The following is a 25,295-nucleotide window of genomic DNA, read 5'->3' as shown; positions in this document are numbered from 1 at the left end:
TAGTTAGCGGCTACAGTAACATTCAAATATTTTCTCCATCAAATCTGGTCCAGTTTCATTAAAACCAGAGAATAAAATTATAAAGTTGTGTTTTTGTACACTACAGAGACAGGAGCTAAAACTAAGCAGGAGCTCTTTACTGATGTTTGAAGCTTCAGTGAACAATGTTTTAAGCTTTTTATATACGGTCTATGGTTTTAAGGCTCCCCGTGAGCTTGCTGCAGGTCACATTATAGACCTTTTCATTCCTAAGATCTTCGTGCAGAGGTCTCCTTCTGGGTCCAGGCTTAAATCTAAAGGGGTTTTTGGCCTCAGGGGCACGAGGCTCTGGAACGACCTGCTCGAGGAAATCAGATGGCGGTCAGATGTCTTCTTTTAAGTGTTCTACAAACGCACATTTATCTGAAATCATATGCTGACTTAATCTGAGCTGTTGTTTCTTTTTCTGTTTTTATTCTCATTTTATTTTATCCTGCTTTTTTAATTTTTCATGTATTTTATCGGTCTCTCTTGTGAAGCACTTTGTTTTGATAAGTGATCCATAAATAAAGTTTAGTATTTTTATAATAAAGCGCACTAATTAACATGTTTATAGCTCGCCGCATTAATCCCTTCAAAACTGACACATCAGTTTGTGCCAGAAAACCTCGAGAAGGTTACTGGCGTAAAACAGCAGACTTATGGGTCATCTGAATAATGTCTATTTGGACATTCATGGAGTTGTGAGGACCGGTGAGAGAGAAGATCTTGACTTTAACCTACAAAATACACAAGGTCATACTTGTGGATTGATGGATGGAGGAAAAAAAAAAGAAACACAAAAACATTGAAACATCTCTGTATTTATTTTCTTTCTTCCTTTGTCATTTAAATATTTTACAGAGTGAGAACATCAGTTTGGTTATTTACAAGATATAATAAATGACGTACAGCTCACAATGTGTTTGCAGCGCTGGAAGAGGAGGGAGGAGAGCGGGAGAAAAACCACCTCGGTCATTTTAGCGTTCTTCTGAGGACGCGGCTGCTCAAAGTCTGACATTATCTACAGAAACAAAGAAGATGCCGACAGAAACTGGCTGCTGCTGTGTGGCATAATGGCAGATTGAAAATACAGTGGCAGCTGCTGCAGAAGCTCCCGTTCCACCCTGAAGCAGCCTGTTCTCCAATGAAGGGGGTTTACAGTAGAACCAAATAAATACGCAGAAACACAAATGCAGTCTTGCAGCATTCAACATCCGAAGGAGGAGAAACACTCTGAGGGGGTGAAGTGGTTCATTTGAACCTGGGGCTTCTACAACGGCTGCCTCCAACATTGAGATGAACTGGCTGTCGAGGCCGTCAGACGATCTGAACCGGTTTTCCAGCCCTTCTGGTTTGGGCTTGAAATGAAGTGAGGACAGTGAGAAAGCAACTCTGAACCTCTTTTCACATCTCTTCAGCTTTAACTTTGACCTTCTTTAAGCAGCTAAATTTATAAATATCCTCATAATGAGAGTTCCCTGTTGTCGGTTTCCTTATGTTGGTCTTTACTTTTTTCCCTACAAACCCCATGCAGATAGTTTTGGATTCATTTGTCCTGGTTGTGAGATTTCCGCCTCAACACCCTAATGTTTGGTTTCTGATGCTCTCTGCATTGAAAATACACATCTGGACGAAGAAGCTCCAGCTGTGATAGCAAGTCTGTGAGGTTTTCACCACCACAGTATAACGGAGGGTCACCAGTAAAGCTGATGAACACTTCTGAGGTGGAGAAATAATGTCAAGGCGCCAGAACACTAAATTAAATCAATGCTTGCTGTTGTTTGTGTGTTTTCAGCATTTCACCTGATGTTTGATTAAATAGTTTAACATGGAGGGAACACATCTGTTCTCTTACATTCCTCTTTAAAGACAACAAAAAGGCACTCACTATGCGTTTATGAAAATAACGGGAATACAATCCCTTTCCTGGCGCCTTCCCAGTCGTCTTTCTGCAGCCACCGTGGCCGCTGTCCCACAAATATTAATTTTAACTGAACTGAAAACACAAAATAACAACGTGAGCGAGCGCAGTGACTGAATCTGAAATCAAACAGAAAAACGCTTCAGCTGGTCGGTTTTTATTTTTTTAACATTTCCCAACAAGTACAGACTGGTTCACGTGTGCCTCCCGCTCAGAGCGTGGGAGTGAGGGGAGTTAAAGGGGAGGTTTGTGCGTATCAACTCAAGTGCTAGACAAGTTTGTAGGTCTGAGAAGGGGAGGGACAGGAAGCGAGGTCAAACCTGCTGTGGTTGGTCGCCTGTACAGTCATGCCATCATGCCAGTTAGAAAACCAAAAGTCTCCGAGGTCGTCTCCCCTCAGGAGGGAGAGGCTCGTCTTGGCTGTCTGTCTGAGGGGGGGGAGGGAGTGGTGGGCTGCTAAGAGACAGAGGGAGGGTTTGGGGTGAGGAGGTCAAAGGTCCAGGTTTCTTTAGATGGGCAGCTGGAAGGTGATGTCCACTTGAGCTTCCTTAGCCAGCGAGACGATTTCAGAAAGCTTTACAACCTGAGAGACGGACACAGAGAGGAAAGACAGACCGAGAGAGAGAGACAGGAAGTGAAGTCAGAAATCTTCCTGTTTACCTGGAGGTGAGGTGTCAGTGATCTCACCTGTTGTCCGCAGAACATCAACATTTCCAACAACCTAAACCTGAATCTGTGAGAGTAGAGAACTTCTCTTCATTCCTGCAGTCTCAGCTACAATAAAACATTACTTCGGTTTTATTTCTGGGTCTTTTTACCAACACCGTGACACGTTTCACCTGATAGATTTTTTATCAACAACATTTGGTAATAAATAAATAAAGAGGCAAAAACTGTCCAGCAGCCGTTCAAAAACCATCTACAAAACTTACAAGTATGTAAATCGAGATTAATCGCATTGTTGAATAATGAATTCTAAAGTAGTGCATTGAGCATTTTTAATTTAAATGTACTGCTGTAAACACAAAAGTGTAATAACATGTTGTTTGCAAACACTTTAAACAAATAAGGAGCTTTTTTCCCAGCAGTGTTCCCTTTACACAGCAGCAATAAAATATTTCTGTTAAATCTCAACTTAAACATTAAAGTAATCAAATCAAACTTTAAACCAAAGCTGTTTGCCGCTGCCAGGGCGTTAACTTTTATCCAGAGCCACGATCAGAACATCATGACAGGCTCCTTCTCAGCAGCAGGTGAACAGATAGAAATCTGTTTTCAGGGAGCAGCAGAAACAGTTTATGTTCAGCAGCAAGTGTCCCCGTTAGAGGGAGGCAAAGTGGTCGCCTCACGCACACGCCCACCCGCCCGCCCGCCCGCCCGCCGAAGCTGAATTGTCTTAAACTTTGTTCGCGACGCGCAGCACAAATAGTTGGAAGCAAGACTGATCCTCGCTGTTTGGGAGTTTCCAGAATCTGAATAGTTGTCAGGACATCAACAGGAGGGAATTCGCACGGCAGAGCGTCCCCACAAAAAAGCAGACAAAAGCCTGTCAGGTAAAGTTATGTAAAATTTTAACTTAAGTTAAATAGGCTACAGCTGTGTAGCGCACAGAAGCCGTTGCCATGGTTACTCTCCATTCTCGTCTCCCTGTCTGATCACCTGACCCAACACTAACCAGCGTGCGGGCTCTCCACTTCACTTTGGCGTTTGATCGCTTGTCTTGCTGTTGTTGATCTACTTCTCCCGCACGCTGCATCCAGCGTCGTCTGCCGAAGCCGTGACCCGTGGTTTGACTGGATGTGTATTCAGAGCCAGTGAGCAACGGGCTTTCAAAATAATAATAATAAAAACTGCGTTAACGTGCCATAAAATAATTGTCGGCGTTAATTAATGCGATCATCTCCCTGCCCACAGCTCATGCTGCTGTTTGCTCAAGTGTTTATGGTCGAGTTCATTAAATTCAGAAAGCGGTGAACGTGATGACTCCGTCTGTGTACGCACCATTTTAGCAGCTTCGTCCAGGTCGTCACAGGCCAGGATTTTCAGTGGGCTGGCAGCGATCAGAGCTTTGGCGTCGTCCACTCTCGTCCCTTAAAATACAAAAAGAAAACATCTAAGATTTCACAGTAAAAACATCCACACAGAACAGAAGCAGCCTCAGCATTTCCCAACACTTTGCACGGTCTGTATTTTCCAAAGCATCCAACTGCATCACTTAACTCCACAGCGTGCAGCTGAATATGCATAGGACTTAATTTGATGCCTTTAACATGCAGCTGCAGGCGTTTTTTGGATGGTGATCTGTGTGGATGTTACTGAGAATAATCATGGAGTTTCGGTAACTTAAGCCTGAAGCAACAATAATCGGACCCTAGTTTCCAGCTGTGCTCACGAAATATCAGAATCTAACATCTGTGGGATCTGAATTTAAAGGCAGCGATTCTGAGAGCCGATGAAAGAAGGTTAGAGCTGTTGTAGCTCTAAGCTCTGCAGTTCTCGTCAGGGGGTCCGGTGGCATGCCCCAGTTTAAGATTAAGATTAAGTAATGTTATATGTGGTTCTCGTACGGCGTAACATGAAGACGTGTGCACTCCAAATTCAGGTGCGGCTAGCTTAAAAGCCTTCTCACAGACGAGTGACAGAAACAGCCTGTTAACATTACCGTAATTACCTAAAAAAAAGAAAAGTGATTGTCTCGAGTCGGATGCCAAAGTGCGTGAGCGTGCGAGCTCGTTAGAGGTCTGTTCTCTTATTATGAGATGTTGAAACTATGGCGGAACAAATTAGACTGCGGTGGGCCGCCATGGGAAACACTGGTGTTCCACTGTGCTGAGTTTCTTCTTCTTCGTTGTTACAAACTATGGCGTTTATGGAATCTGTGTATTTTGCAGATCTAAGTGTCAGAACAGAGTCAATGGACCAAATCACTGAGGGCCTCCTCTCAGACAAAGCTTTGGGGAAAGCCGCCCCACCATACCGCCGCCCCACCATACCGATCTATTAAAATATGCTCTGCCTCGATACTGATCCTTAGAGCGCACGACTCCTCTTGAACAGAACTTGAACAGAGCTTCAAATCTGTCTAAAATGAATTCTCTGAGTTTGTAATTCGTACAGCAATGTGATAATCTGGAGAATTCACTGCAGGAACACGTGTTTTTGAAACCAGACTTTCTTCCGGGACCGTCTGGATCAATCATTACATGTCTGAGGTTTATAAGGACGTGTTCTACCTTGTAACCGCACTACGATGGGGATCTTCAGGTCCAGGTCTCTCACCGCCATGATGATGCCCTGGGCGATGACATCACACCTCATGATGCCTCCGAAGATGTTGACCAGGATGGCCTGAACCTGATCCATGGCGCCACAACACACAACAACACCGCCACGTTACCTCAGAGGTAATGCTGAGCGATTAGAGGAACAGCCTGAAGAGTTTCAGCCGCAGGCGCTTTCTTACCTTCCTGTCAGAGGTGATGAGCTTGAAGGCCTCGGTCACCTGATGAGCTGTGGCTCCTCCTCCTACATCCAGGAAGTTGGCCGGTGTGCCGCCGTGGAGCTTGATGATGTCCATGGTGGCCATGGCCAGACCGGCGCCGTTTACTAGAGAGAAAAAAAGAACAAAGTCAGAGACTAAATGTGAAACAAGTCTCTCAACGCTCTTCAACTCGAGCTAATCTTTTTCTACATTACGGCGTCTTGCTCTGTGACACTTGACGCGCACTGACCCAGACAGCCGATGGTTCCATCCAGGCCGATGTAGTTGAGGTCGGCCTTGGCGGCCTGCTGGTCCCGGGGGTCCTCCTGGGTCCAGTCCCGCATGTCGAACACCCTCTTCTGGCGGTACACTGCGTTGGAGTCAAAGTTGATCTTGGCGTCCATGCACATCACTGGAGACACAAACGAGATTTTGGCATTAAGAACTACCAGCTGACGCCTGCAGCTTTCTGTCTTTCTGTGCAGCGACGACAGATTTCAGTTTCTTTTAACTCCAGGAAGAGCGTCCATTGTTTTAATGGACCATAGAACTGCACAAGGTTCGATACCTTTGCTGCACCTAAATCAATATTTTCATAATCTATCAATCCGCCCGATATTTTGTTTATTAATCAATTCATTGTTTAGTCAATGAAACGTCTGAAAAAATATAAAAATGCTTCTTTTGGACAGTCATAAAAAAAATGACGGTGAAACCAATAGGACTAATTAATGGATTTTCAAAACTTTTAATATAAAATATTTACACTCATTAAGTTAAAAATGTTATTTTGCAATATGAAGAGAGAGAACAACAGTTTTTACCTTATTATTATTATTACTGTCTAATTCTGAAAATTAAATGACATTAAAGCTGCGTTTGGCTTCTCATCAGGCTGACCTGAGTGTCACTGATCTCGTCTTTAAGGAGCTCTGATTCGTCACTGTTCAACACTCAACTTGTGTTTTCTTTTTTTCCCCTCTAACTGTCGACAAATCCCATGAAAAGCCTTCGCGTGTTACCGATGCCGGAGGAGTCCTCTACCATGGGGTTGATCTCGACCATGGAGGCGTCGTACTTGATGAACAGATTGTACAGTTTGATCATGTTCTCCGCCGCCTCGTTCACCAGCGCCGGCGGGAAGCCCATCTTCTGAGCGACCTGCCGGCAACACAAAGCGTTCTGTTAAACACGGGGGCGTCGTTTTCACTCTCTCTCAGAAAACATGCCGTCACTTTGGGAAGACTGAGGAAATAAATTTCTGATGAGTGAAAATAATATCTTCCTTTAGGATCTAAAAACAAACAAACAGGCTTTTGATTGGTTTTGATTTTACTGTTGATCGTACCTTGACAGCCTGCTCCATCTTAATGCCCTCCACAATGTCGATGGGCTCCTTCACAATGGCTTCTGGATTCTCCGCTGCAACGTCTTCGATGTTCACGCCCCCCTGCGAGCTGCCAATCAGCACGGGGCCCTGCGGGACACGAGAGGGTGAAGAGTTAAACACGTCTCGTCCTGCCAACCCTGAAGAATAATTTAAATGCAGATTTAAAGTCAGAAAATGGGAGAGTTAAACCCAAAAAGTGTTGTCTTCCACGAACCAAAACTTAATAAAGTTGTAACAAATTATTTCAATTAACTGATCGTCTATAAAACGACAAAAAATAAAGAAAAATACAAACTGCAGTTTCTTAAAACCCAAAATTTACTATCAAATAAAACAAAGAAAAGCAGCATATTTCGAGAGCCGGAACGAGATGAAGTTTGTCAATCGACTAATTATTTCAGCTCTACTTTTAAAATATATATATTTCCAGTGTTTCCCAGCCTGTGTAGGAACTCTGTGTCTGTCTGTCAGGACGCGTTCACTGGCTTTTTATCAGAGCGCTGAGAGGGAAACAGAACAGCCCGACAGATGAACCACGAGCTGAGACTGTATTAACTTTAAGATGACGTCAACAGGCAAACTAACCCAAAAAACACAGTGTATACTAACTCGCTACAGAAAGAGCTTGTTAGCTCGTCTTCTTAGGGCTGGGCCCGGTTTCACAAATCATTTCAGACCTTTAGTCTACAGTGTTCGATCAGTCTAGAATGTGCTCACAGACGAGTCTAATGCAAGTTTCTGACTTACTGTTTCACAAAAATAAAAAGACACCTTACCCCCAGGATAACTTAGGTTACCATGGTAACCGCCAGATACATTACAGCCAAAACAAACAAAATAAAAAAAATAGGGCAAACATAGTTTATGTTTTGCTGCTGATATTATGGAGAGAGCTATGAGAAGGGAAGAGTAACCTACTGGAAATATACAACAATGAGTTTTGTTTACCCAAGAAACTAACTGAACTACTGACTGCTCCCGTTTCAGATTATTTCCTCTTAAATATTTGTTTTTTGTCCTCTGGTTTTACTGTACGTCTTAGTCAGGGTCTTCAGTGCTTTGTGCAACGGTCTGATTTAGATGTTTATCTGAGGTCTGACTATCTACTATAGCTAAGCCATTGTCATAAAGTCTATCTTTGCGAAACCGGCCCCTGGTTAGAGTTTCCCCTGTCGTCACCATCTTTAGTCCTGTGCTGCCATCTAGTGGTGTGATTCAACACAACCAGCTAAAATCTGAGCATGATTAATAGAGCAGTTCACACTGGTTTGCAGCGTTGCTTTGCAGGAGATGCATGTTATTGAAAAGGAAACGGCTGCTGACAGTCTTTCTCCTCCTGCTCCTCCTCCTCCAGCTTGGGGCCCATCAGCCTGTAAACGTGTGTGTTCCCTCACCTGGTAGGACCTCTCCATGGTGATGGCGAAGTAGTACTCTCTGCGCGGGTACCTGCGCTCGCAGATGAACACCTGGTTGCAGATACGCCCCGCCTCCCCAGTCTGCTTGGTGTACAGCTTTCGACCAATCATCTGGGATGAGATATCACGGGCCTCCTCTGGCCTGGAGGGGAAGACGAGACGTCACGTTTACTGGCCGTCGGGGCCGGCCCTGCCACCGTTGGGAGGCGAGATTTTATATTGGCGCCATCCCAGCCCATTTCATGTGCCTTAACCTAAACCGTCTGTGATCTTACCCACTGAAGTGTGTAAAATGTTCTGCAGCCAAACTCATGAAAAGCCAAAGTCAATAAAGAAAAAGTGGGACCATCCTCCAGACGTCACAGCCTAAATTAGGAGACAAAACCTAACCTGGTGTTTGGGAAAGTTTGGGAACTTATGGGGTAAATGTTTTGTATAAATACAAGAGCACAGGTTTTATTTGAACACCGGAGGGGACAATTATTAAGAGGGGGGTCTGGGAACCTCCCTGTGAAAACTGACCAATAAACACTTAATTTCCTTCAAAACTTGTGCACAGATTTCTGCCTTTTCTGCATCAACTGATGGTGGAAATGTCTTTATTTATATAAAGGGAAACTCCCCAGTGCTCTCAAGCATTCTGTAACTATTGCATTTAAATACATTTCTCCTGAACAACAACAACTTCTCCTATTTAGTAAAAATCCCTTTTTACATTGCAAACCATCAGCTGCGTCAACACTGCGACTTTCTTGACTTGAATCATCTTTTAAACTGACAAACATCTTGTGTGACGTTCGGGGCTCAACTCAAACGGGATCAAGACATTAGCTGGAACCGGAAGCTAAGAGGCTGTTTGATGACAGAAGACGGATTTACTTACGAGTAGACGATCTTCACGCCTCCCTTCAATCCGCCCTCGAACGTCCCCTTTCCTCTTCCACCAGCCAGCACCTGAGCTTTCACCACCAGGTCCTTTGAACCTGACACACACATCAGTCCGTCAATAAAACACTATGACAACAAACTGATTAAGAGGTGGGAAATTTAAGATTGTAATCCAAGGCTCTATTCAGACCAGTACGGCGGCGTGGACGTGTTTATTTCTGCTTTACACACTCTCCCTCCCTCTCCTGAAGACGCTAAATAACTTAAGACACCACTAAATATTTTGTCAGTTAGAATTTGGTGGTAGAGACGGGGTTCATCTATTTCAGTTTAACCAGGCACGCCGTAGTTCGTTGAGCCTGCTGCACATCAGAGGGTTTTAAAAACACACCGCAACGTAACATAATTAAACCAGTTTTTATGCAGCTCTGGAAAAATTTAAGAGACCACTCCATATTTGTTTTAAATCACTTGATTAAGTAAATCACCTGAGCGAAATCTTTTTTAACGAGGAAAAGTATAAAAACCACTTTTGGAGTCACCACTATCGTCTTGCAATAAGACCAGCGGGAACAGAGCTAGTGGTACCTCAAAAGTCCCACTAGCTCAGGTCAGACTGGCACCCACTGGTAAATTTGGGGGTGTTTCAGCAAGGCTGGAATAATAAATGTGAAGTATGAACGAATCAAGCAATGCACAAGGTTATCCTGGAAGAAAACCTGATTCCTTCTGCTCTGACAATGTTTCCCAACTCTGAAGGTCAGTTTTTGCAGCAGCACAACGCTCCATGCCGCACAGCCAGGTCAGTCAAGATGTGGCATGGAGGACCACCAGATCAAGACCTTGTTATAGCCAGACCAATCTCCAGACCTGACCCCCATTGAAAACCTCTGGAATTTGTTCAAGAGGAAGATGGAAGGTCACAAGCCATCCAACAAAGCTGAGCTGCAGGAATTTTTGCGCCAGGAGTGGCCGAACGTCACCCAACAGCAGTGTGAAGGACTGGTGGAGAGCACGCCAAGACGCATGAAAGCTGTAAGGAAAAATCAGGGTTATTCCACTAAACTCTTCCTAAGTTAAAATATTAGTATTGTTTCGTTTTAAGAATTAAAGTGATCTTGTTTTCTGTGCATTTATTGATGTCTGAAAACGATTTTCTTAAAATAAATCAATCTAAATGACATTTTTATTTGGAAGAAATGTGGTCAGAATGTTTGTAGAATAAAACAAAAATGGTTATTTTAATCAAACACATACCTATAAAAATTAAAACCAGAGAAACTGATTATTTTGCAGCGGTCTCTTAATTTTTTCCAGAGCTGTATTTTAAATCTTAAGTGCGCACACACACACACACACACACACTCTGCGTTTACACTAAACAGTTTCAGAGTGGCGGTTCTGGGGATCTCACAGAATCTCGCGTGAACAAACGTGACTTCATACAGAACCAAACTGTGGATGAACTCGAAGCTGATCAAGTCCGGCGCCGTGGCCTGGCCCGTCCTGGACGAGCACGTCTCCATCACCAATAATAATAATAACTTAGATCTTTGTAGCGCCTTTCAAGGGACCCAAGGACGCTTCGCACAAACCACAGAGACACAACAGAACAACAAAAGGAGTTCATTCTAGATTATATGATATATTAAATTGTATTATAAAACAACCAACTCCATTTCCCACAAACCACCTGACCGGTCTTTGCCCGTTTGCACAATATTTTGCAATGTTAGCTGTTAAAGTTTTTTTTAAATAACTGTGCTGAGCCATGATGTGACGATGGACAGACGGCGTTTCTTTAATCAAAGGGCTACGGCTGCTCTGCTGTATTGTGGTGGTTTTTTTTTTTTTTTTCCCATCTGTGCCGTCTGAGCTGAGAAAAGTGAACCAGTGAGTGATCCTTCAGATTGTGTCTGTGACGCTGGATATACGTCACTTAAAAATGAGCAATAAAACAGGGCACATGTTGATCTCAACTTCTTACTGCTCCTGGGAGTCGAGCGTCAGCTGATAGCCTCCTCCTCCTGCTTCACTGCTATGTTTAGACCCAGCGAGTGTTAAAAGGTATTTTAAACCGCCGCACACACAAAAGGTCAGAAGATGTCAGGAAAGGCTCCGAATGGGAACAACTGGACAGTCACCCGACTGGGAAGATTCACTTGAACGCCTCCTCAAGCCCGAAAAACAACTTGGAAAGTCTGCAAAAATGTTGAGGTGACGTTCTTACGCCGAAACATGGCGGACCAAAGTATTGCTTATCAACGTTTTAGCGGACATGTTATTTGTGAGATGGTATCAGGTCATCGCCATGTAGGGTGACCTAGATTAGCTCTAAGCCTGATAGATTTTAAAACACTATTATTAAGAAATCAAGCTGAATTATATGAACATTTTCAGCATCAAACAGTTAATTTCCTGCATTGTGGGGATGTTTTCTGCACCAATGTCTCTGCACATGTAAATATTATATATATTTATGTAAATAATACTCTCTCCCGTTGCAACACGTCTGCACAACACAAACCCGGAGTAATGCTCGTGTAAATATCTGCCACGTTGTTCTTTCTCTGCCAATAGTTGAATTATTTTTCTCTAATCTTTTTATTATTCTTATATAACTTGCATTGTCTATTCCATATTTATACATTTATTTATGTCAGCTGTATGTTTGTCTCCCTGTAGCCCCTTAGCACCAAAGCAACGTCCTCGCATGTGTAAAACACTACCTGGCAATAAAGCTCCTTCTGATTCTCATAACAAGTCAGGTAAAAGTCAGGTGACAACTCTAAATTTACCAGGATCTAAATCAGTGCTGCTCTCAGATCTGTTGGTAGTTTCTAGGGCTGGACCAGAATATTTGACCGTTGGGAACACATTCGATTTTCAATTTTGAGATTCCACCGACAGCAGTGAACGCAGGGCTCCAGTTCACATCAAAGTAATGTAAAATAAAATGAAGCTGTGTGAGAGCCCTTTAAAACTGAGAGATGACAGCAGTAGTGCGGAAGTTATGGCGTTTATTAATTTTACAATTGCTTAATTTCATTACAGATCAAAACAGTCAAATTTCCGACATTTTAAAATCAATCAGTAAACTGTAGGCTGGAAACAAACAAACACAATGAACGCATTTAAATAATTAGTCTATATTAGGCCGATTGTAGGAGAAGAGCATTTAGTCGCTATAATAAAAGTTAAAAGTGAATTTTGCACAACAACGTGTTAGATTTAGTTCCACTACCGCTCATCCCGTCTGCTCTCCACCTGGACCCTCGCCCAGCTAAACTATTCCCAGATTCTTCTCTGGACCTGCTCGGATTGAAGCTACGAATATTCACGCTTTTAAAAAAAAAGTATCCCCTGACAGACTGTTTGACCGACACAGTTTGGGGCTGCATGTTAGGATGTGAAACCAAAACTAACCGACACACACTCACACACACTTGTGATCAGGCAGAAATCTCACCACAAATCCACACACGTTAACTTCAGCGGCTCTGACAAACTGTAGCGTGTGAAAAAAGTCAGCAGTTTTAAACTTATTAAGTTTCACCCACTGTTTCTTTAAAGTTGTGAAACTACCACCTAAAATATGATGCTCTGCGCACCGTCTACATATCTGGACCTTTCTTCTGATAATCTGTAGATGTAAACACGTTGGATCCGGATATTGATCGGCTCTCGGCGCCCCCTCCGGGCTCAGGGAGGCTTACCGATCTGCTTGGCCACAGAGTAGGCCTCGTCCGAGGAGCTGGCCACCAGGCCGTGTGGCACAGAGATGCCGGCCTCTTTCAGCAGCCCGATGCTCATGTACTCGTGCAGGGAGAGGTTCCTCTGCTGCTGCTGCAGGTGGGGGGGCTGCAGCAGGGACACATGGCCTCCAAACAGACCAGCAGAACCGGCGAGAACCTGGAGGAGGAGAAAGAGGGGGGTGCAGTTCGGTTACTCTGTGGAAGGAAAAGGGTTTCTCGCTAGAACTTTCTATTTTTACAAAAACACTGAACTTCCAACTGATGTGTAACTAACAATTAATTAAGTTTAACTGGATCCACTGGACCTGATGGGAGATCTCATGTCTTAGAGGACAGCTTGATTTATTTATCCTTATTTTTTCTTTATTATTATTATGTTCAAATATTAAAGTTATAATCCTGCAGATTTCAGCTCTACCACACCACTAACAATGAAAACTGCTATGTGGAAAGGTAACGACTGAACGTGAATACACTGAATGTGGAAACTAAAACGAATATAGAAAATAAAGAATGGTTTGTGTAGCATGACATGTGATATTATCACAATTATTATTATTATTGTTTGCCATTTAAATAACAGGAGAATAACTTATTACATGTCAAAAAGCAAAACCTATTTTCAACCTAAGACATATTTAGGTCTTTGCTTTTTTCTCATTTCATATTATTGCTTATTATTTGTTGTGCGTTTTTTTATGTGACTTTCTGCTTTGGCAGCATGTCTGAAATAAACGTCATGCCAATAAAGCCAGTGTATGAACTGAATGGCTGCTGCTGATACCACATCAAAACATTTGATTTCACCAACAGAATTACATTTTCAAATGACAAAGAAAGAGACGATATAAATCACTTATTGACCACCTGAAATATCATTATCAGAATCCTAATACATCTTTCATTAACACACCCTGCACAGTGAGGAGAGAAGCAAAGCAACAGGTGGAGATTCATGACACTGAAGAGACTTGAAAAAAAAAAACTAAAGCCTCCCGAGTTCCTTCTCGAGAAGAGAAGTGTTTGCAGAAAGCAGGAAAACCCGAGCAACACTGGAAACTTGATAAAAGGATATGAAACCAACATGTTGCTCAACTCAAAGTGAATCAGCTGGACATCAGCTGGACATCAGACACATCGACAGCTGCGTGACGATGCTGTTAAACAAACTGCTGCATCGCTGCGATCAATACGGCGGGTTTTCCGACACGGAGTCGGATTTAAAATCACACTTTTAGCTCCAACACGCAGCTGTTTGCACTCTTTGTACTGTCACTGCTCAGACATCGTGTTAGGACTAAAATAGATAAGATCCCAGACGGGGGTTTGAACTGGGGATTCATTAATAATCAAATCTAATCATTGATTCTGAAAAGCTGAAACTGGACCAGCGCTTCCATCAACATCACTTCTTCGTGCGTCGTTATAAATATTCCCTAAAGCTGCTGTTTTTTTTAAATGTCTTGGTCTGGAAGCTGATTTATAAACACACCTTTTCTCCAGACTTTGTAATATATGATGTGTGTTTTCTACACCCATGCGATGGAAAACTGGACGGATGTTTTTATCTGATTTATGAGATTACAAGAAATCCAGCATTGAGCTAAAACAAATGTGGAACAGGTTTGGTTTTGATACGACATCCACATCAGATCTATATCTAGACGCCAGGGTGTTCTCACACTCGAGGAGGAAGCAAAGTAAAAGTTTTGAGTACGACTCAAATGCGGACGTGAAATAATACACTTGATATTTAAATGATTATCCTGCAGAGGAGGCCCCTCTGCTGCTGCTGACGTCTCGCAGACAAACGCACGGTCAGAACGAAGCTTTCAGGATCCACCTTCCTCAAATGTTTCGATCCTCTGCACTCTAACACTAACAGGCCAATTACTCGCGATTAATCCTTCAGTCTCTTAAATGTCAGAAAACAGTGAAAATGCCTGTTAAAGGTTCTCCCAGCCCGAAGTGATGAATTCACACAGTCCAAAACCAACACAGAGACTCAGTTCCCCATCAGATATGACAGAAAAGTGTAAAGTTCACTTTTTGTGAAGCTTAAAAAATGACAATCAATTTTCACAGTAGCTGATCAATCGACTGATGATTTCAGCTTTAACTTTATCAATACTCATTTTGCTAGTTACTGAAGGTACCGGGGATCGCTATGTTTGGACACCGGGGTGAAGGTAGTTTTCGTGGCTTTTACCTTCAACAGCTCCGTGTCAAAGCCTCGATCTCTCCCAGTTCTGGGATCTGTTGGAGAGCTGATTAATGCAGACGATTCACAGTTTGATCACCTGAAAAAATCACCACCACAGATGACGATGCAGTTTTGCAGCTCTGAGAACTGAATGTCTGTCCAACGCTCCTGTTACTGTAGGAGGAGTGAGGGACCGTCTGAAAAGGGCAACACGATCCATTTCATCCATCCATAACTTAAGTTTTAAAATCAGACAACTGCCTGTATAGATAGTCACCACCCTTAAATGTTTCACACCTGAGAGATTGTACAGAAAATTAAATAATTAATTATGCACAGTGCAAGCTTGTAATTAACATCTTGCTCATTTATCAACACCAAACCACCTGTGATCTGTCCTGGACATCCTCTCCCAGCTTTAACAGCTGCTCAAATGTTTTTATTTAAAGGAGTGTGTTGATGTACATGATGGGATCTGTTGTTTTGTTTTTATCCACTGCTACATTTCTGGCATCCCTCCTCAGGACAACACCTTCCTGAGACTACTGGAGTGCAACAGCAACAGATGCAGGTTTGTGACAGAAGTACTACTCAACGCATTTTCCGGATACCACGGTGGGCCGACACGTTGGTTGGTTATCGTGCTGTGTGGTGGCGACGGTCTTTCTCGGCAGCGAAAGTCCTCGTTTGTGCTCACCGAGGCCGAGATGACTGCACCCGCAGCGGGACATCGCCCGGAGCTCCTGCGGCTCTCTGTCTCCTCCGCTGCGGGCTGACGTTCAGCGGCTGGAGGTCACTGAGCGCATTCACCTCCACAGGACAGGGTTTAAAACGACACACAGATGCGGTAGAGCGGGGATTAGTAGTTATGCGTGTGTTTATTCTGGCTGCTTCATCATCTCAGCGGCAGTGACAGCCACGCTAATCCGCTAGCTCCGCGCTAGTTAGCATGTTAGTGCTAATGTCAAGTTTGACCCTGTCCGTTGTTTGAGGGGGGGCCGTAATCTTCAGAGACGGCGCAGCGGTGTCACGGGCAGCTGCTCAGAAAGCCGGAGAGCTTCGCTTTAATGTGGGCGCGCTAACACTCACCTTGGACGCGGAGCTGACCGAGTTCTTCGCCCCTGAAGTTCTCAGGCTCGCCGTCAAACGGCCGCAGATCAGGGACGCCGCCATGTCTCCCTTTAGAGCGGAGAATTGACTGCGCATGCGTATCGAGCTGCAAAGTCGTCTTTCAACGGTGCTGCCTTCAGACGCTGTCGGAAATTAGACAATCGTTTCAAAGTGGCGCAGTAAACATGGCTGGAAAACGATTAGGTTATTTATTTATTTTTATTTAGGTGTTTATTTTGAATAAGTGTAAAACAGAACCATCAGACAAGATAAAATAATTTTAACAAATCACATTTTATTAAATAACAAGACAATACAAGTGATTTTTTTTGCACATTCCTTGTTGATTATCTTGTTTTTTAGCATTTTTTTGTAGTAGTGTTAAAGCATTATTGTATAATTTTGTATACTTGTACATTTTTTTATCTCTTTACTTTCTCTATATTCATATTTCTATATTTATGTGTATGTGTACCGCCAATATTTACCAAGGCAAATTCCCCGTATGTAAAAATGACCCCGGCAAGAAACCTCAATCTGATTCTGATTCTAATGAACAAATAAATTAATAATAATTTTAGCCAAGGTGTTTTTCTTAAACACTTGTTGATTTGTTTACATATTCAAAAAGGAGTAGTACTTTATTCAATGCGACAGTGACACAGCTTAGTGCTAACATCGTTTAGGCGGCATCGGCTCTAGAAAAATGAACTCACTCGGTTCAATATACATTTGCATTAGCGCATGTAGGACAATGAAATTAGGTAATACCCCTTAAACTAGCGTTTTTCACCATACAATGTGAACAACTGCAGATGAATTATATTTAATCTCACCCCCATGTCCACAACTCAAATGATTATAAATAATCTACCTGCTTTCCAAATTACTCTCTTCACGTGCACTTTGTCATACCCAAAGTCAATTCAAAATTTACATCAATTATTAACAAAAAAGAGGAACACAGATGTGGAAAGAACAACTAAACAACAACAATAACAAAAGTGAAAATAAACCCTGAAGCTCAGAAAACACAAACACACAACACTTCTTCTTCCTCCCTGTAACACGTGAAAACCATGTCCTTATTTTAAACTGGCATAAGTTTGTTACTGAAATGTGAAGTTGAACACGAAGATGAAAGAGTTGTTACCAGAAGGTTGCTGGCAAATTAATTACTTATAATATCAGCTACGCGCCTGATGAGCCGGTCTTCTCGTCTTCATAACATCATCAGAGTTCAAATTAGCTCCATCGCATGACTTCAGAGCAAAAACTAAACCAAAACTATAATAAAAAAGTTGGCATGCCTTTGCTGTCTCTGTTTAAACAAAATACACTCGAGACTTAATGACCATCGTCGATGTTTGGAGTTTTACGAACAGCTCCTGAAGGCGGCAGTGTCAGATAGCCTCCTTGTGACCTTTCACCTAAATAGATATTATCATAACTGGAATGATTGGTGTGTTAATCCAGTTAAAGGGGTTCAACTAATATTTGTAGATGCAGAAAAGGCTTTTTTTTTGTGATTTACGTGTTTGTCAGGATGTTTTTTCAAACACTTTGAGTGCCATATTTTGACCAGAACAAAGAAAATATGACCACATCACCCTGTTTTAGCTTCATTAGAGCGGCTCCCAGGACGTTTCAGAATAGACTTTAACACCTTATTGATTCCTTTTAAAGCTCTTCATGGCCTCTCTACCTGTTACGTGTCTTTTTTGTTGAGGTTGTCTTTTCTTTTAACTGTATTTTAAATTGCATTTTCTTGCCTTTATCGTGTATCTTATGTTTTATAACCTTAGCACCTGTGAAAGCACTTTGTAACGTGGATTTTGAAAAGTGCTCCATAAATAAAAGGTTATTTAATATATAGTTGGAGTGAGCGTGATAACCAGACAACGCTGCATAAAACACTTTGACCTACTAATTTAAACACTGAAACTGACGCAAGGAAAGCAACTCAACAATAAGCTGCTTTTCTCTGAATGACCTGCAGATGTAACTTTATAAAAGGATGTTATGAGATGATCTTCTTTCTAAAGCAAAGAGGCAAACACACAAGTTCTATTCAAACAGTATTTATTTACAAGGCTGAGTATGTACAAGGGTATCTACAGAGGTAAAACAGCATGTGTCCATATTGTTGTATAATCACTCACACCAGCTGACAATAATCATTAACACACAAACTTTCCAACATGTGTCATCAGAGAGCAACACAGATTTCTTTAAGCTCCAGTCGACAGTGGCGTCTCGTCTTTGTTACGTTTTTACTTGTTTTAAATTTGTCATTTAAATTTAAAAGTTAAAACTGGAACGCAACAAAAGCTCCGGTTTCTTTAAGCTTAAATTTTCCCCAACCGCGACAAATTCAAGCTGTTAAATCAGCGGTTCTCCAACTTTCTCTGCCACGCCCCTCCTTTAGAAGCTGAAAAACCATAAAAAGGTTCTAATAAAGGATAAGAGGGGGAACTGAAGACCTCAGCTGACGTAACAACTGATGGTTTCTGGACAGACTGGAGCCTCTCTATTAATCTTTACATCGATCTCTTTCCGTGAGCTCCTCCATTACTGACTAACAGAGACAGATACCACGACAGATGGACTCCTGAACTTCTGCTGCACGCTCACAACATCTTGCCTTTAAAACAACCATGTAGACTGGGATCTGGAGTAAAAGGAAAAAAACAACAGTCCCGCCACAGGTGTGAGTTTGGACTGATGATACCTGATCAGTGTTGCTCAGCGATGACCACACACACACACACACACACACACACAGTCGTTCAGTCAGAGTCGCTGCTGCTGCTGGAGGAGTCGGTCGACATGGCCTCCACGTCGTCCTCGTTCTCTTTGTTGTGACCCGGGGGCTCCAGGCCGAAGTCGTTGCCGTGGTGAGGAGGCAGCATCCCCACCGAGACGTCCGAGGACTGCCAGGGGTAGTGAGGCGTCAGCACGTCTGAGAAGTCAGAGGAGACACGGGAGGTTAAGGCTCCGCCCACACTGCGCCGTTTTCATTTTAAAACTCAGACCTTCTGCTGCGTTTCCCGTCCAGACTGAAACGTTGAGGTCTGAAAACCCCGTTTTGGTTTTAAACTCCGAGGAAGCGTGTTCAGTGCCCGACAGGTGAAAACGATGCAGACGCTCACGTTTGGCTTCCTGATTGGCTCTTATCAGTCACGCAAAGCAGAAACACGATGCTGCTGAGAAACTCTTAGTTTTGGTGTTTTTATAAAAGTATTCTGTACTGTGTAAATAACACTGCTGTGGTTCTTCACCATCGCTGCTCTTCATTCGTCTCTTGTAGGGCTGGACACGAACATTCAAATTCGCTGGGTACACGTTCGATTTTTAATTATGACATTCGATTATTGAAGGTCCCCCCCCCCCGCGCGCCTGACCTCCTCCGACAGCAGTGAACGCAACGCTCCAGTTCACATCAAAGGGAAACGAAATGAAGGCCTCAGCTGTGTGAGAGCCCTTTAAACTGAGAGATGACAGCAGGAGTGCGGAAGTTGTGGCGTTTATTAATTTTACAATTACTTAATTTTATTACAGATCAAAACTGTCGAATTTCGTACATTTTAAAATGAATCAGTAAACTGTAGCCTGGAAACAAAAAAACACATAATAAATGCATTTAATTATATATGAGTTAAAAGTGAATTTTGTATAATAAACATTAGATTTAGTTCCGCTACAGGAGACGCAGCTCATCCCGTCTGCTCTCCGCCAGACTAAACTATTCCCAGATTCTGCTCTGGACCTGCTCGGATTTCTATTATTCACTCTTAACCACTATCGAAGCTCAAAAAAAAAAATAATGACATTCGGGCCAGCCCTAGTCTCTTCTTTAGACGAATCTCCTGCAGCTGCCGAGTAGACAATCTGCTTCCTGTTTACACCGGCACGCACATGCCCGGTGTACGTGAACGGCCACATGATGTGTGTTTTCAGTGGCTTTAATACGGACAGATTAATTCTGGTACGCAGGTGTGAACGGAGATCGTGGATGTAGCCTAAATCTACGCTCAGCTAGATCTGGGCTGAGCGGAGACCAGCTGACATTTATTTGGGAAGTCAGTTTCACTGTTCATCACATGACGGGACAGGAAAAGAAAAAAGGACGTGGGATTCGCAAACCTTGTTATGGCCCAGTTCACTGTTCTGACATTCAATGCAAGCAGGTCAATCGACAAAATAAGAAATGCACAAGGCCCAAAGAGAAAACGCCCTCTGAGGTGTCCTGATGATGGACACAGTGGAGGACTCTTACTTTGAAAATTACATCAAAGTCAAACCCACCGAAGAAAGTAACAAGAAAACTGGAGCCGACGCCGCCTTACAGGAAAACTGATCTGGAAGATGAAGCCGGCGTTTTATTAACTGATGTAAAAGCAGAAAGAAGAAGATTCCTGCAGGTTTCTGCCTCGTCAGTGACGTGAGGAAGTGCTGCTGTCGGGAACCATAAATAACTCCTCTGGACGGACTTACCCGGCAACCTCCCAGCAGCCAGAGCGTCGCCTGGCAGATGTCCGTTCACGCCATTGGTCGGCAGGTTGGCCATGTGACCCAGCATGCCGCTGCGCATCTCCAGGTCTGTAGGGTAGGGTCTGCGTGGGTCACCTGAGGACAACGTGCGCGTTAACAGTGAAGTGAAACACGAGAACCTGCGGGAGCTGCAGTGGTTCTGCTTCCTACCTGGGACCCAGTTGAGAGGAGCGCACACGGCGTTACTGGCGCTGATTCTGTGAGCGTACTTGATGATTTCCTCTGAGGAGATGCTTCCTGCAGAGAACACGCACACAAGATGAGTTTACGGGCCATCAGACACCGAACAGCCACAGGTGTGTGAACTCACCTTTCCTGGCTTTGTCGATGGATTTGAGTTTCTCCTTCGCCTGGTAAACAGCAGTCGCCTTAAAGAAGGAGGAGCCGATTTAGATCAACAGAGAACCTGCACTGATCTGCGTCAAACATACTTGCGTCCCGTCGTCATTATCTACGCTGGCTACGTGTCTCCTTATAGTGTTGGTTTGTAACTGTTCCGCGGGGAGCTTTGAGAAGAATGACTTAATGAGAGATGAACAGGTGCATTTCGTTTCAGCTATATTGTTGTTTATTATTATGGCACTACTACCTGCAGCACCAACTTAACTCGAGGCTTTTTCCAAATCCGGCAAATGAACGTCCTCACTGTGGAAAGGAGGAGGAGACGGCAAGCGGCCCTCCTGCACCTCCGTTTGAGGACAGACCAAAGAGGTGAGGAGGGGGTCTGCTTCAAAAGATGAGCTGTCACGGGACACGGGTCTTATTTGTTTCCGGTTTACACAGGAACCGCCGAACTTCCTGTGAAGGGTCTAAAGGTCTGAACCATCCAAAAATTGCTTTCACACTAGAGACGAACCGAACATACCGAGACTACCTCTTTTTGTCGGACCAAATTTGTGTTTGAGGGAGGTTTCACACCAAACTGAAACATCTTACAGTCTGGACCGAACGAGGTAGGTGTGAGAGTCCCCTTAAAGAGGTGGTATTCTGCTCATTTTCAGGTTCAAAATCCTATTTAGAGGTTGTAACACAACAAGTTTACATGGTTTAATTTTCAAAAAACACCATATTTTTTTGTCATACTGCACATTGCTGCAGCTCCTCTTTTCACCCCGTGTTGAAGGCTTCGTTTTAGCTGTGGAGCGAGACAACGTGTGGAAAGACGAACTAGTCTGAGTTTTGGCTTCTAAAACCAGGTTCAAACTATATTTTCTTTCGTCTTTGGAAGGAACCAGTGAAATACTTTTAAATTGACGGTCTTAATTTGTCCTGTGAGCTTTCTTGTGGCAGTAAATCCATCTAATGGATTTTGACATTATTCCCTGCCAGTCCTCTGGAGTACAGCAGGGATTTAGGTTCACGTCACATTTGCTTTCTGGATCTGATTTTCTAAAACACGTCAATCCTCTCGATCACTTTATCTTAATTTGAATCTAAGTTTTAAGTCTCATGTTGACCTTCGCAGTGCAGTGAAATGGAGCGAAACCTGCCTGGACTGTAGGACTTCAGTATAAATACTACTACTACTCTCGTAAAGAACAGCGAACGCCTCGAACTGCTCGGCCATTTTAACCACCTATCGGACAAGCGCCACCCACCAGGATGTGTTCGGCCTCCTTCAGCTGTTTCTGGAGCTGCTGGATGTCACTGTCTCTCTTCTCCACCTCCTTCTCCAGCAGCTGCATCTCCTGGTGCACCTTCCCCTGCTGCTGAGCCACCTCCATCAGCTCCTGAAACTCCCGGTCCCTCTGCACCAGCAGCTCCAGGACCTGAGGACGTCACACAGACACTTTTTATACGTTTTATTTTGAAAAAACACTCCCATTATTAGTCCCAGGTATGTGCCATTGTCCCAGTCTCATGGTGGTTTGGTTCCAACACTCCCTCTGATCCACTCAGAAGAGTCTCCTCCAACGAAAACCATGATGCAACAGCCGTGAAAACATAAATGATGTATTGTTCTGGTCAACCGGGAGTGTTTTATTCTTTGCAAAGAAGGTGACACAAACAGCAGGCTGTTGATCCTCTGTGAGGCCGGTGCCTCAGGTAGACGGAGGACCCCCTATTCCAGGCAGGGACATCAGATAAGAAACATCTAAACACAGCTTTGATCTCTAGAAATTACAACTAGGTACACAAATAATTAGAAGCGAACCCTATATCAAATAAAAATAAGAATACTATACAAAGAGCAATTAAATTCAAATTTACAGGACAAGCAGTGAAGTATGAAGACAACGCTGAGGTCTGCTTCTGATACGCTAGTTAAGGGAATAAACTCAAACACCAGTAAGCCTACAGCTGTCAGGTCTGGACTAGAGCGTCCCAGAGAAGCTAAAGCTTCTTTAAAACGTAGTTTCAGGTTTGTGAAAACTTTGTTCTGTTTGTGAATATGAAAAAAAGGGACTGCCGAATCGGAAGTCCGTTTGTGATGTAAAACGGTGACCCGGGTCGTTGTGTAGTCGCGGATGAGACCTGTTCACTTCCGTCCACACGGGTCTTTGTTACCTGAGCGTCTTCTCCCTGCTGGGGCAGCTTCTGGCTCCGGGACAGAGCCAGCATCTCTATCAGCTCCCTGAAACACACAGACGATTCAAACAAAGGCCAATGTGAGCTCGACGCGACTCGGCAAATGTCGGACCAGGAAACAAGTGCGGGACTTTTGACTTTACCGGGATAAAACCTCCAAATCATCCAAAACCGAGAGCAGCTGCTCTTTAGTTGACTTCTCCGCCGCCGCCGCCATAGTTACCTCACGTCGCTTCTGCGCAAGACAGGAAGTATATTTTAGTTTTTCCCCTTCTTCTATGGAATTTTATTGGCGGTTTGCAAACAGCGAAATGGTGCAAAGCGCCGCCAGCTGGTGTGACGAGTGCACCGGAAAACAGGAACGAGGAGGATGACAACTTTATAATGAATAAAAAACATTTAGTGATTGTAGACCCCTTAAAATTCACCTTTCATAATATTTAGAAAGTATTACATTTTCAAAAAATGCAAAGGCTATTTAATTATTAGAATCCTTCACTATATTTTCTTAGTTTGAGTCTGCAAGGCTCCTTTTCTCCTTTGTTTGTCTTTATACACTCACCTAAAGGATTATTAGGAACACCACACTAATACTGTGTTTGACCCCCTTTCGCCTTCAGAACTGCCTTAATTCTACGTGGCATTGATTCAACAAGGTGCTGAAAGCATTCTTTAGAAATGTTGGCCCATATTGATGGATAGCATCTTGCAGTTGATGGAGATTTGTGGGATGCACATCCAGGGCACGAAGCTCCCGTTCCACCACATCCCAAAGATGCTCTATTGGGTTGAGATCTGGTGACTGTGGGGGCCATTTTAGTACAGTGAACTCATTGTCATGTTTGAAATGATTGGAGCTTTGTGACATGGTGCATTATCCTGCTGGAAGTAGCCATCAGAGGATGGGTACATGGTGGCCATAAAGGGATGGACATGGTCAGAAACAATGCTCAGGTAGGCCGTGGCATTTAAACCATGCCCAATTGGCACTAAGGGGCCTAAAGTGTGCCAAGAAAACATCCCCCACACCATTACACCACCACCACCAGCCTGCACAGTGGTAACAAGGCATGATGGATCCATGTTCTCATTCTGTTTATGCCAAATTCTGACTCTACCATCTGAATGTCGAGACTCATCAGACCAGGCAACATTTTTCCAGTCTTCAACTGTCCAATTTTGGTGAGCTCTTGCAAATTGTAGCCTCTTTTTCCTATTTGTAGTGGAGATGAGTGGTACCCGGTGGGGTCTTCTGCTGTTGTAGCCCATCCGCCTCAAGGTCGTGCGTGTTGCGGCTTCACAAATGCTTTGCTGCATACCTCGGTTGTAACGAGTGGTTATTTCAGTCAAAGTTGCTCTTCTATCAGCTTGAATCAGTCGGCCCATTCTCCTCTGACCTCTAGCATCAACGAGGCATTTTCGCCCACAGGACTGCTGCATACTGGATGTTTTTCCATTGCATTAATGAGAAATTGAACAGGTGTTCCTAATAATCCTTTAGGTGAGTGTATTTTCTGATTGTATGTTCTTTTTAACCATTCTTTTTTTTTGGATTGAAAATAAAATAGGACAGAAAAACAAGCTCAACAAAAACGGACACAAACCACCGTGCACAGGTACACAAAAACACAAACATAAACAAAAACAACATTTGTGGTCCGCAAGACAACAGTGTAATCAAGCAGAGTGCAAAGGATGCTGGAACATTTTTGTACAGGTGTTTTTATAGACCGGCGGTGGGTGGATATGATATGTACTGTGCAGTTTATACAACATGAACAGTTACTGAATTACAACACTGACGATAAAAAGTCAGTCACAGTCAGACTTGTTTTTATAGAGAATGGCACCTGCCTGCGGTATGTTTACCTATTTTGAATAAAGTGACGTCAGCAAAGTCTTCTCCTTTGAGGGTTTTATGGTTTTATTCACTTTATCGACGATGTTCAAATAACAAACAGGTATCTTTTGGTAATGTTATGTAAAACTAACTAACTAATTAACTAACTTAAAAAAAACACTGACTAC

At 43.3% G+C, this 25,295-nt stretch overlaps 2 protein-coding genes across 2 annotated transcripts; both read right to left on the bottom strand.

The window, feature by feature from the left end:
* Positions 1-824: 824 nt before the first annotated feature.
* sucla2 (succinate-CoA ligase ADP-forming subunit beta) lies at positions 825-16,313 on the bottom strand. The gene is made up of 11 exons (XM_038720052.1): positions 16,164-16,313; positions 12,833-13,028; positions 9,112-9,211; positions 8,208-8,370; positions 6,772-6,900; positions 6,446-6,584; positions 5,674-5,835; positions 5,406-5,548; positions 5,176-5,296; positions 3,944-4,032; positions 825-2,525 (listed from the first exon to the last, which is right to left on the bottom strand). Exons 1-11 carry the CDS (start codon positions 16,278-16,280, stop codon positions 2,451-2,453), a joined length of 1,434 nt encoding a protein of 477 aa, XP_038575980.1. The 5' UTR covers positions 16,281-16,313; the 3' UTR covers positions 825-2,450.
* Positions 16,314-18,249: 1,936 nt separating this feature from the next.
* med4 (mediator complex subunit 4) lies at positions 18,250-23,521 on the bottom strand. Its single transcript, XM_038720058.1, has 7 exons — positions 23,411-23,521; positions 23,247-23,313; positions 22,337-22,507; positions 21,049-21,106; positions 20,889-20,975; positions 20,682-20,813; positions 18,250-19,146 (listed from the first exon to the last, which is right to left on the bottom strand). Exons 1-7 carry the CDS (start codon positions 23,482-23,484, stop codon positions 18,974-18,976), a joined length of 762 nt encoding a protein of 253 aa, XP_038575986.1. The 5' UTR covers positions 23,485-23,521; the 3' UTR covers positions 18,250-18,973.
* Positions 23,522-25,295: the final 1,774 nt, after the last annotated feature.

This window comes from Micropterus salmoides, unplaced genomic scaffold (assembly GCF_014851395.1).
Source record: "Micropterus salmoides isolate LMB-PRFRI ecotype aquatic unplaced genomic scaffold, ASM1485139v1 Ms_hic_scaffold_15, whole genome shotgun sequence".
In the NCBI taxonomy this organism is placed as follows: Eukaryota; Metazoa; Chordata; class Actinopteri; order Centrarchiformes; family Centrarchidae; genus Micropterus; species Micropterus salmoides.
Note: the sequence above shows the minus strand (reverse complement) of the source record. Positions and strands in the feature narration are given on the sequence as shown.

Excerpts from the sequence above, each read along its gene's own strand:
- sucla2 (XM_038720052.1), bottom strand. The coding sequence starts at position 16,280 with ATGCGCAGTCAATTCTCCGCTCTAAAGGGAGACATGGCGGCGTCCCTG. Across the intron at positions 13,029-16,163 it reads CGGTCAGCTCCGCGTCCAAG|GTTCTCGCCGGTTCTGCTGG; the intron begins GTGAGTGTTAGC and ends CTCCTCCTCCAG. Across the intron at positions 2,526-3,943 it reads TGGACGAAGCTGCTAAAATG|GTTGTAAAGCTTTCTGAAAT; the intron begins GTGCGTACACAG and ends TCCGTCTCTCAG.
- med4 (XM_038720058.1), bottom strand. The coding sequence starts at position 23,484 with ATGGCGGCGGCGGCGGAGAAGTCAACTAAAGAGCAGCTGCTCTCGGTT. Across the intron at positions 20,976-21,048 it reads CATCGACAAAGCCAGGAAAG|GAAGCATCTCCTCAGAGGAA; the intron begins GTGAGTTCACAC and ends TGTTCTCTGCAG. Across the intron at positions 20,814-20,888 it reads TCCTCTCAACTGGGTCCCAG|GTGACCCACGCAGACCCTAC; the intron begins GTAGGAAGCAGA and ends CGTTGTCCTCAG.